This window comes from Cebus imitator, unplaced genomic scaffold, assembly GCF_001604975.1.
Source record: "Cebus imitator isolate Cc_AM_T3 unplaced genomic scaffold, Cebus_imitator-1.0 Scaffold182, whole genome shotgun sequence".
Taxonomy (NCBI): Eukaryota; Metazoa; Chordata; class Mammalia; order Primates; family Cebidae; genus Cebus; species Cebus imitator.
The window spans coordinates 3,254,796-3,266,216 of record NW_016107497.1 but is presented as its reverse complement, the minus strand read 5'-3'; the positions used below and the strand labels follow the sequence as shown (position 1 = coordinate 3,266,216).

Sequence of the window (11,421 nt, the reverse complement as noted above, 5' to 3'; positions counted from 1 at the left end):
TTTTTCTAAGACAGGGTCTCACTCTATGGCCCAGGCTGGAGTACAGTGGCATGATCATGGCTCACTGCAGCACTGACCTCCTGGGCTCAAGTGATCCTCTTGCCTCAGCCTCCAAAGTAGCTGGGACTATAGGTGCACACCACCACACCCAGATAATTTTCTTTTTTCTATAGAGACAGGTCTCAAAGTGTTGCCCAGACTAGTCTTGAAATTCTGGCCTCAAACAATCCTCCCACTTCAGCCTCCCAAAGTGATGGGATTACAGGCATGAAACTAACAGGCCCAGCCCCAACAACCAACATTTAAAACAGTTAGAATGCTGGGAGTGGTGGCTCATGCCTGTAATCCCAACACCTTGGGAGGCTGAGGTGGGAGGACTGCTTGAAGCTAGGAGTTGGAGACAAGCCAAGGCAGCATAGTGAGTCCCTATCTCTCCAAAAAATTAATTCTTTAATTAAAAAATGCTTTAAAATAAATTAATAAAGCAGTTGGAAGGCTAGTCTTAGAGTCTTTTGATTCTCTAGTGTTACAGAGTAACTTTTTCATAGAAGGAAGAGAAAGTCTAAGGCAAGTTCCAAAACTCTAATATGTAAATCGTTGTCACAACTCACTTTAATTTGCTTCCCCTTGCTATCCACTTCCACCCTCACCCCTTTTGGGCCATATCTTTCATTCAGACATTTTAAAGAATAAGGAAATTAAATAAATGAAGAAGAGAAAATTCTCACAACAGCGAACTAAAACCAATTCACAGAGCTCTCATTTGGAAAGGGATAATACACTACACGGAACACTCATTTCTATTAGTGCCTTATCACTCCCATCCACACACAGACACAGACCAGGTTTCCAAATTAAATCATCACTTTTCCTGTACACAAAAGAGAGAACGGAACCTGGGTCTTTCATTTGGATAAGCTCCAGTATATATTTACACAGGAGGAAACACTATTTGGCATGTCTTTCACAGAGCAGCAGGCAATACGGCTTTTTAGATTTGCATGAGGAAATATCATAGAAATTCCATTACTGATGAATGTGCCTAACTTCCAAACGAAAGAATGTCATTCCGTGTCGATCTGTTTTTTTCCACAGTAAAGCCAAGATTCAGGGATAGTACTATTATTAATCTAGCAAGTTTCTATACAGGCAGCAATTTTCCAATTTTTTTTGCTTACTGCCTAGCACAGAACCCTCCTAGGATGGTTCCCCATTCTTAACAAATAGAAGACACTCTCCAATATACGCAGAGATGATCACCAAGTCAGATAAACCAACATTTTTAAATGTCATGTTTGGCATTTTAAAAATACCTTTAAAAATTGAGACTTTTGGCCGGGCATGGTGGCTCATGCCTGCAATCCAAGCAATTTAGAGGCCAAGGCAGGCGGATCACCTGAGGTTGGGAGTTCAAGACCAGCCTGACCAACACGGTGAAAGCCTGTCCTATTAAAAAAAAAAAAAAAAAAAAAAAAAAAAAAAAACTTGAGACCTTTAGAAATGGCTGCTGTGGCACGTTCCTCTAATTCCAGCTCCACAGGAGGCTGAGGTGGGAGAACTGAATGAAGCCAAGACTTTGAGGCGATAGTGCCTCCGAGTAGCCACTGCACTCTAGCCTGGGAAACATAGCAAGACCCTGTCTCTAAAAAATAAAATAAAATAAGAAATTCTTAAAAATAGACTTTTACCACAGAATCTAAAAATTGGAACTGAAAATCAGTCATAATTGATTTTACATAATCTACAAAGTGTTATTAGGTTTTGTTTGTTTGTTTTTTGAGACAGGGTATTGCTCTGTTGTCCAGGCTGGAGTGGAGTGGCACGATTAAGGTTTACTGCATCCTTAACCTCCCGATCTTCAATTAATCTTTAATCTTCCCACCTTGGCCTCCCAAGTAGCTGGGACTACAAGCACACATCACCACGCCAGCTAATTTTTGGTATATTTTGTAGAGACAGGCTTTGTCGTATTGCCCCAGCTGGTCTCCAACTTGAGCTCAAGTGATCCACCTCCTTCGGCTTCCCAAAGCACTGGGATTACAGCTGTAAGCCATCATACCCAGCCACTATTAGTCTTATCCTAGCCTTTTCCCACTGTATTCGATGTAAAAATTAAATTAGAAGAATTAGTCTCAAAATCCTAGAAAATTCAGGCTTATTTTTCTTCTTTTATGTATTCCCTCGTCTGCAAAAAGGAAAAAGTTGGGAAAACTGGCAGATTATTAGCTACTAGAAGGTACCTTACTATTGCACAATTCACATTCCCTATACACAGTGCTCTATTTGTGTTTCACCAAAACACTTTCTTTAGTATTATAATTGGATTCTTGATAACATAATCAGAATACTCCAGATATAAAGAATGGAGTATTCTAAAAAAAAAACAATGAATGGAGTATTCTGATTAATCAAATATTCTGATTAAATGAAACCTAGAAAGAAGGATCTATCTTACCAGAAATATCCAGGCTGATGTTTAAATTCACCTAGCCAAAGACAAAATAATTAAAAGAATTACATTTCCATTGACTGTCCTGTTATCACCCTGGTTCTTTTCCTTTGCTTCAAGGGCCATTAAGGTGAACAAATTTTATGTAAGTTGCTACGCTTATACAAAAACCTGCCATTATAACTCAGAATATGACAGCTTCAAAAGATGAAGCATAGCTCCTGTGCCTTATAGATCCAGGTACTCGGCAAGTGGTTTTATTATTTTTTACTTCTTCTTGAGACGGAGTCTCACTCTGTCACTTAGGCTGGAGTGCAATGGCGCAATCTCGGCTCACTGCAACCTCTGCCTCCTGGGTTCAAGCTATTCTCCTGCCTCAGCTTCCTGAGTAGCTGTGATTACAAGCATGCACCACCATGCCTGGCTAATTTTTTTTGTATTCTTAATAGAGAGAGTTTCACCATGTTGGCCAAGCTGGTCTTGAACTCCTGACCTCAAGTGATCTGCCCACTCAGCCTCCCAAAGTGCTGGGATTACAGGCATGAGCCACTGTGCGTGGCCTCAGCAAGTGATTTTAATTTTCAGGATGAAAGTCAGCCAGAAGCAGCCCGTGGTTGATGAGGTCTGATCCACTGGAGATATACTATAAGGATTATTAGATGCTAGGCAGAGGTTCAGCAGGCTAGAGAAAAGGGAAGACAAACCAGCTTCCCTGCAGACCCATCTGCCACCCACTGAAGCCAGTCTTTCCTACAAGACTGAAATGAGCAGAAATTATTATCCATACCACAGGGATGGCTGGGCCAGAAAAACTGGCAATCACAGCTCTGGCAAGAAATCAATATTCATGAAAGTGACTCAAGACTATATAAACCCCCTTTCCTTCAACCTTTCTTATCTATCTAAAATAAACATTTCAATCATGCATATCATTTACTTAATGCAGCTTAATATCCTAATTTTAAAATATTGGGATATTATTTCCGCTTATGAATCTAGATAAAAGATTTGCCACTCTCAATATATGCATTAATAAAAACTGCACTTGACACCAAAGCAATCCTGGCCAGGTGCTGTGGCTTATGCCTGTAATACCAGCAATCTGGGTGGGTGGATCACTTGAGGCCAGGAGTTCAGGCCAGCCTGGCCAACAAGGTGAAACCCCATTTCTACTAAGAATATAAAAAATTAGCCTGGTGGGGGGTGGTGCATACCTGTAATCCCAGTTACTTGGGAGGCTAAGACAGGAGACTTGCTTGAACCCAGGAGGCAGAGGTTACGGCAAGCCAAGATTATGTCACTGCACTCCAGCCTGGATGACAGAGCGCAATTCTGTCAAAAAAAAAAAAGAAAAAGAAAAAGAAAAGAAAGCAATCCTAATGTAAGCATTAACGTTTTCATCTTATATAATCTGAGTAATTCTTAAACACCATCATTAACACAATCAGCACTGTACACTAAGAAATGTTAATAAATGAACGTACACTTGCTAACTCTGCTTTTCAGTGACTTAAAGTGTAGCAGTTACCTGAGTTTCCTGCACTCTAAAGTACCTTGATCATAACTGTAACAGGAGGCAGTACAAAAGGTGGTTATTGCTAAGCCAGTCTCCACTAGACAGGAACTGTTTTTTGTTCCAACAGCAACACATTCTCTGACCTAACCCAGGAGAGGTCTTTAATTACTACCTGCTGAAAAAAGAAATCTAGGAGAAACAAAGATACTGTTAAAGGGCATCTATTTAGCTCATGGAGAGCATGAGAAGAGAGGTAGATGGAAGTAAATAGCCAGCCCAATTTAATTTCTCATGAGCACCAAGGCTCCCATTTAAATTAACACAAGTATAACTGCTTTTAGTTGCAACAGGTCTCTGGAAACAGAACCTTAAAGCAACACATTCCTACTCTACCAGTTCCTAAAATTAATTACAGCTCATCTGAAAGGCGCAATTACTTCTGCTCATTTAACTTAAATTCTAATGATTATAAGAAGTAAATGAATGGTTGAAGTAATTAGACCTCCATACTTCTGATTAGGCTGCCCAACTACACAAGCAAACAACCTTAGTGGAATGAGGAACTCTTGCAGAATAAACATGCATCTACAATGAGTTCCACTTTAAAAACAACCTACATGCAAATTTAAATAACCAAAAATAGCCTAAAACAATGGCAGTTCTTAGAAGAAGCTAAGGGGTGACCAAGTAAATAGTGCAGTAAGTATGGGAAGTCTCCAATTTTGTAAACCTGCCTTTTGCCCCCCTTTTAATTCTTTCCTTGTGCCACCAAAAATTCTAATAGCAAAGAGGGCCCTGAACACACACACAAAATCAAAGCTGGCTCAAAAAATAAAACACTAAGGGAAAAAAGGCTAAGTTGAGTTAGTGAAACACGGCAAATGGAAGGCAGCAGTACTTCATCTTGTCTAAGACATTTCCATCTGCTATTCGCACTTAGGGTTTTCCTTTACCATAAACACCCACTTAATTCCCAAATCATAAATGTATCACAGCAGTGTATCTCAAGCTGAGGTCTGTGGACACTTACGATAGACACTTTTAAGAAACTGCACTCCCCTCTGGCTAACGTCTTAATTACTGGATTGTCCGCATCATCAACATAATCGGTGCCATCCTCGTTTGTATCATGGATCACCAGTGCCAGCAACAACTGCTGCCAGAACAAAGGCCATATGACTGGGTAATAAACAAATAAAGCTTCTGATGGAAGGAAGGCCATCATCAGGGCAAGAAGAGTCTCAACTGCAGGTTGCAACTGGGAAAAGTAGTAAGAAAATGAATCGTCAACAACACACCAGATATTATCAGCAATCTCTGAGAAGAAAATTAGCTTCAGCACAATAACATCGTGAATTAGATTAACTAAATGTTGCTGACAAGTTTTGTATTGCTTTCACAATATTGTTTTTATTTACTTTGTAAACTGATTTGCTTTTAAGATTGCACGAGTGTTATAAGTCTAGAATTATAGTTTCATGCTTGTATATATTTAATTGTCATAATAAATAATTAAATCTATACCAGAGTCCATTATTTTCTTTTTCCTTTGATCAATATAAACATACGAGTTTATAAACCGTCTCCAAAAAGTAGGCCAAACAGAAGGCCAGTTCCAGCTTAAGGGAACTAGAAGACTGAAATAAGGAAGAAAGGACAGCCAAGATGCCACAGGGTAGGGTGGAGAAAGAATGCTGATAATGCTCTCCCCACCCAACCAATTCAACTCAAGGAGTGTCGCTCTTGCTATTTATTTTTTCTTCTCTTTCTATTGACAAATAAAAGTTGTATATATTTATGGTATACAATATATATAATGTTTTGATATACGTAACATGATGATATGTATATTTGATACACTGTGGAATGGCTAACTCAAGCTAATATAATCATTATACTTATCACTTTTGTGTGTGTGGTTAGAACACTTAGGATCTTGTGGCACTGGGTGTGGTAGCTCAGGCCTGTTATCTCAGCAGTTTGGGAGGTGGAGCAGGCAGATCACTTGAACCTAGGGGTTTGATGAGGCCAGCCTGGACAACATGGTAATAACCCCGACTCTACAAAAAAATACCAAAAAATTAGCCTGGGCTGGTGGCGCATTCCTACAGTCCAGTTACTGGGGAGCCTGAAGTGGGAGAATCACCTGAGCCTGGGAGGTAGAGGCTGCAGTAAGCTGTGTTTGCACCACTGCACTCCAGCCTGGGTGACAGAGTGACACTGTCTCAAAAAAATAAACAAATAAAAATCTTCTTGCTTATCAAGTTTCCATTCTATCTATTCTCTTTTTGTCTCTTTTTTGGGATCTGTGTATTCTTACAACCTCATTTTACTTAAAGATGACTCTGAATTCAAAAGTAAATAAAGACCAAAACAAGTAAAGGGTAAATTATATGAGAAATCAATTTTGAAATGTTTCTTTGAATATAATTTATAAAAGGAAAGAAATTAATAAGCAAAAGTAATTTTTCATAGCTCAAATTTTAAGACTGACACCTGTTAAAAAGGACACAGTTCTAAGAATTATATTTGATAAAAAGGGTAGAAATGTCCAGTTATACAGCATTAAGTAAAACTCTATTCACCAGTAAGGATGTTTTCAAGTATCACTCACAAAATGTCTACATGGCATATAACAAAATAAACAAATAATCCAAATGGTAAGTTTTTTTTTTTTTTTTTTTTTGAGACGGAGTTTCACTCGTTACCCAGGCTGGAGTGCAATGACGTGATCTCACTCACCGCAACCTCCGCCTGCTGGGTTCAGGCAATTCTCCTGCCTCAACCTCCTGAGTAGCTGGGATTACAGGCACGTGCCACCATGCCCAGCTAATGTTTTGTATTTTTAGTAGAGACGGGGTTTCACCTTGTTGACCAGGACGGTCTCGATCTCTTGACCTCGTGATCCACCCGCCTCAGCCTCCCCAAAGTGCTGGGATTACAGGCTTGAGCCACTGCGCCTGGCTCCAAATGGTAAGATTTTTATAGATTTTCCTCATTTCACCGGAAAGTTAGAACTAAGACAGGTTAACTCACTTGCCAACTAATCACACGGTACTTGATAACACCACAATTCAAATGTAAGTCTAGGTCAATACACTTAATTAACTATTATCCTTTTCTCCAAGTGGACATGAATCTGAAACATAATAATGCATATTTAAACACATGTTAAGTTATCTTGTATGTATTATTTAACATTGAAATCATCTAACTGAATTGAAATCTTCTAATTCAACTTAAAGGAGCCTTAGTGGAACAGTCAGGCATGATGTATTAACCAAGAGTGCAAGCCAAAACTCTCACGAGAAAAGTTAACAAGGATAAAAATAATGTAATATGCTTAGAAATACATTGATGATTGTCTGCTAAACGAGGTTACATTAAGAATGCATTAACTATTACTAAAAATAACAGAGCAGTGCTAAAAAAAAAAAATGAAATGGATAATGGACACATCTATTGAAATAGTCTGTATGAAGTTAGGGAAGGTAAAGTCCTCCCCAGGCCGGAAAGAAAAACAGAAAGGACAGACTGAGGGAAGAAGGGCTCCCTTAGTGGAGGGGGCAGACTCATGGTACAGGGAGGCTCCCACAGTGGTATGGACCCCATGGTACAGGCAATGCCAGCTGTGCCAGGGGACATGTCTGGGCTAGTGGGCAGGGCAGGGGCAGCCAGTCATAGAACCAAGCAGGCCTTTTGACACACTCCTCCTATCCAAGAAGCTGCAGCCTGGCCTCAGAGCATCCACCCCAAGGGACAAAAGGTAGCTTGGTAGGGAAAAAAAAAACAGTGCTATAGTGTGACTTCAAGGGTTTCTTTGCTCCAAAATCTCTCCCATTTGGCAAATGCTGTTGTGAACTCATTACCAAGGAAACAAATCTTCCTTTCCACAATGAAAGAAGTAATAATCAAACATTAGTTAAAGTAATACACTCTCACCACAAACTTAAGAATCCTAGATCCCAGTTACGGCACCAAAAAATTTAAAAAAAGAATCCTAGAAAGGCAGCAGATTGTATATTTTAAGTGCATAAGCCAAATTAATGATCCAGGGCCTATCTCTTCAAAGAGACTACACTCCCAAGATTTCACTTATGATTGGAAGAACAAACCTATAATGATGGGAATCACCTGATTTTTACAAGGCTAGATTCAACCATCATAATAAAGTATGTAATGTCACTTGTAAAATAATGTACATGTCAGAGCATTTATCACAGGTATGTAAGTATTTTCAACTTCTGAAACACTAAAGTTTATCTCAAGCAGAGTGGGGAGAAAAATGTAGAACATCTGGCACCTCCAGCAAGAATCAGCTTGGCATTTGACACTCTTGAGATGCAGCTCTTTCTGAAGAGGCATCACGCTTTCTTTTCTTAGATGCAGAGGCTAGTCCCACGAGACTTTAGTGTTTATGCAGGGTGGCAAGAATGGCAGATAAACTATATTTTTCACAAATCACAGTAAATACCATTATCAGTAGCAGCCTCAAATTCAGGAATTAAGTGAATATGGGCATAAAATATATTATCTTTACTTTGGATAAGTAACACAAGTGGTTAAGTAAATGTTTTCCCATTTGGGATGGTTAAAAGAAAAATTATTTTGGAGCACACTAATTTCAAAGCATCTTACTAAGCGCCACCCTTACTGCTAATACATGTTTCAAAATACAGATCCCATGCTGTTTTAGGCATACACAACCCTACCACGTTGTTATACAAAGATGATGCCCCCTATATGTCCTGGGGGTTACTAGATCTCACTACCTTTCGAAAATATCTCATTCACCCAGTTTTAAGTGATCAGAGATTCCAGGGCTTCATTTCAGTAGCTAAAACATGCAGAAGCCTCTATTAAGACGCAAATACTTTTCACAGCCTCCTTTGAAGATGAGGGGAAAAAAAAGCAATAAATAAAAATTTTAAAAGATGCAAATACCTCCTGGGAAAGGTGGCAAGCCACATCATGCAGTTATGCTCAATTCTCTGTAAAAGAAACCCTTGTGTTCAGATACTCTTAGGTCAGTCATTGAAAGCCAAGATCCAGGGGATAAAAAGAGAAAGGACGGAAAATTCGGTAAGGAGGTGTATGGGAAAGGAGGTACAAGAAACCCTGTATTATAGAATATAACAGTCATTATACTGTATAGATCACCAAAAGTTCTGACTGCCTTTTAGACCCAATGACATGCCCAACACCACACACAATGCAAACCAAAACTAACACGCACAGAAAATTTGCAGTTAAAATGCACTGGTGTCATGCTGTCTTCGATCATCTTACAAAATGGCAAAACTGCAAATGAGTGCTTTTTAAAAAGCCAACTCAATGTGTCCAATGAAGAGCCACTGATGTATGGAAGAAATTAATAATTTTATTTGAATATCACTAAACTAGCTTAATTTTATCTTTAAGACAAACTCTTGATTCCCCCCCAAGGGCTTTTTTAGTTCAAACTATTAAGAGATACAATAAATTTAAAAAAAAAAAAAAGTTAAAGTCTCCAACATCTTCGTAGGAGCATTACACAGAAAGATGACTTTGAACGACTTTCCTCAGGATATATTCCAATACCCAGTAGAGAACTTTCCCTTCTCTGTAGACAAGGAAGTAAATAAGTAAAGAACACCTAAGAACAAACTTTGTTGGCCACCAGCAGGGGAGCTCTTCAGCTTTTGTCGCCAAATCCATTCAAACAAAAGAAGCTCCTCCAACCCACCCTTCGGACCCGCACCCCGCAGGGACTCTCTGGATCCGGGTGCTCGCTCCCCCGCCAGCCCGACTTACTCCTCAGCGCCCCAATGAGCAGAGAGCCGTCCTTAATCAGCTCCTTGATGAACTTGTTGGTTCGCTCCAGCTCAATCTCGTGACACTGCAAGCGCTCCCTGAAATCCGGGCTGTCCAAGTAGGAATCACTGAACTCCAGAGTGGGCAGCCCCATGGCACAGGCGCTGCCGGCGGCGGCCGCGGGCACGTCCCGGCCGGCGGTCAGGGCGGGGGCGGCAGGCAGCGGCGGCGGGTGCTGGGGACGCGCGATCGCAGGGAAGGCGCCGGGACGCGAGGGGACTGGCTGCGCGAAGGAAACGGGGCCCGCGCGCCGCGCCGCGGGCGCCGGGCTCAGTCTTCCTCCCCCGAGGCGAGGCGAGCGCAGGCGCGGGCGGCTGGCCGAGGCGCGGGTCCGCTCAGCTTATGGTCGCCGGGACGCATCGTCATTCCGAGCGCTGGGGCGGCGCGGCTCCGGGCCACGGCCGGAGCAGGGAAGCTTCTCTCACGGCGCGCAGATACTTCCGGCAGTTCCACTCTCCAGCTCTCCTGACAGTCGGCGGCGGCGTTGTGAGCCAGAAGCAGCGCTCAGCCGCAACTCCGGTCCGGCTGGGGAAAACCCTCCCCCTCGGCGGACGCAGGCTCAGAGAGCTTGCAAATCGCACCCGGGCTCCCAGACCCTCCTCCCCGCCGCCGCGCTCCCACCCCGCGCCACCCCGCCCCTTCGCCCCTTCACCCTCCTGCCCCAGCCGCCGGCCCGCACTTGGCTCCAGGGCTCCCCGCGCAGCAGCCGCGCGCTTGCGCTCCGGCCTTGGCTGGGGTGTTGACCCCGTCCCGTCTTGGGCCCCTGGTTTGGGCTAGCCCTGGTTGACACCTCGGCGTCCTCCGCCCCACGAAAGGATCTGACTCCTTATATACCTCCCCTAACAGTCGTCCCCTCCACCCACTCCCTAGAATTCTCTGGAAGAAAAACCAACGTTAAGTTTCCCTAAAGTTTTGAAGCGTAGATGGAAGATAACTGCTGTCTAGCGCTCGTTTAGATTTTGCTTCACACTTCCCCACCGAATGCATTTGAATTCCACGTTGAAAAGTTGTCCAGTCGCTCACCCACCCCTCAGTTTCACTGATCCGGCCTGGAGGTTCCCCCCGTCCCCGCTCGGTTGCTGGGAAGGTGGGACAATTTTTCAAGTCATCCCCACTCTACTTAAGTGCTCTAACTTCTAGAAGAATACCTGTTTGCATCACAATAGTAGTCTCTCGTATTGGCACCTGGATGGAATTGTCCTAGGAGCAGGGAGATTTTCAAATTGTTGAAGTGGACTGGAGTTTCAAATTAACAGTTAATTCCTACCCACAGGCATTACCCTTCCTCCGGTGGTGGTTCACCTAATAAATTTCTGTTCCCTTAAAACCTTGACAGCGCTTGCCGGGCGCGGTGGCTCACGCCTGTAATCCCAGCACTTTGGGAGGCCAAGGCGGGTGTATCACGATGTCAAAAGATCGAGACCATCCTGGTCAACATGGTGAAACCCCGTCTCTACTAAAAATATAAAAATTAGCTGGGCATGGTGGCACATGCCTGTAGTTCCAGCTACTCAGGAGGCTGAGGCAGGAGAATTGCCTGAACCCAGGAGGCGGAGGTTGCGGTGAGCGAGATCGCGCCATTGCACTCCAGCCTGGGTAACAA

General features: G+C 42.6%; 1 protein-coding gene across 2 annotated transcripts in view; it reads right to left on the bottom strand.

Annotated features, from left to right (window-relative positions):
- Positions 1 to 10,368, bottom strand: part of ARHGAP42 (Rho GTPase activating protein 42) — a 308,974-nt gene extending 298,606 nt beyond the window's left edge. For both annotated transcript variants that reach the window (XM_017545919.2, XM_037744744.1), the window contains exon 1: positions 9,759 to 10,368. In XM_017545919.2, coding sequence (XP_017401408.1) covers positions 9,759 to 9,912 — 154 coding nt within the window. In that variant the 5' untranslated portion in view covers positions 9,913 to 10,368. The remainder of the gene's footprint in view (positions 1 to 9,758) is intronic.
- Between the last annotated feature and the right edge of the window lie 1,053 nt (positions 10,369 to 11,421).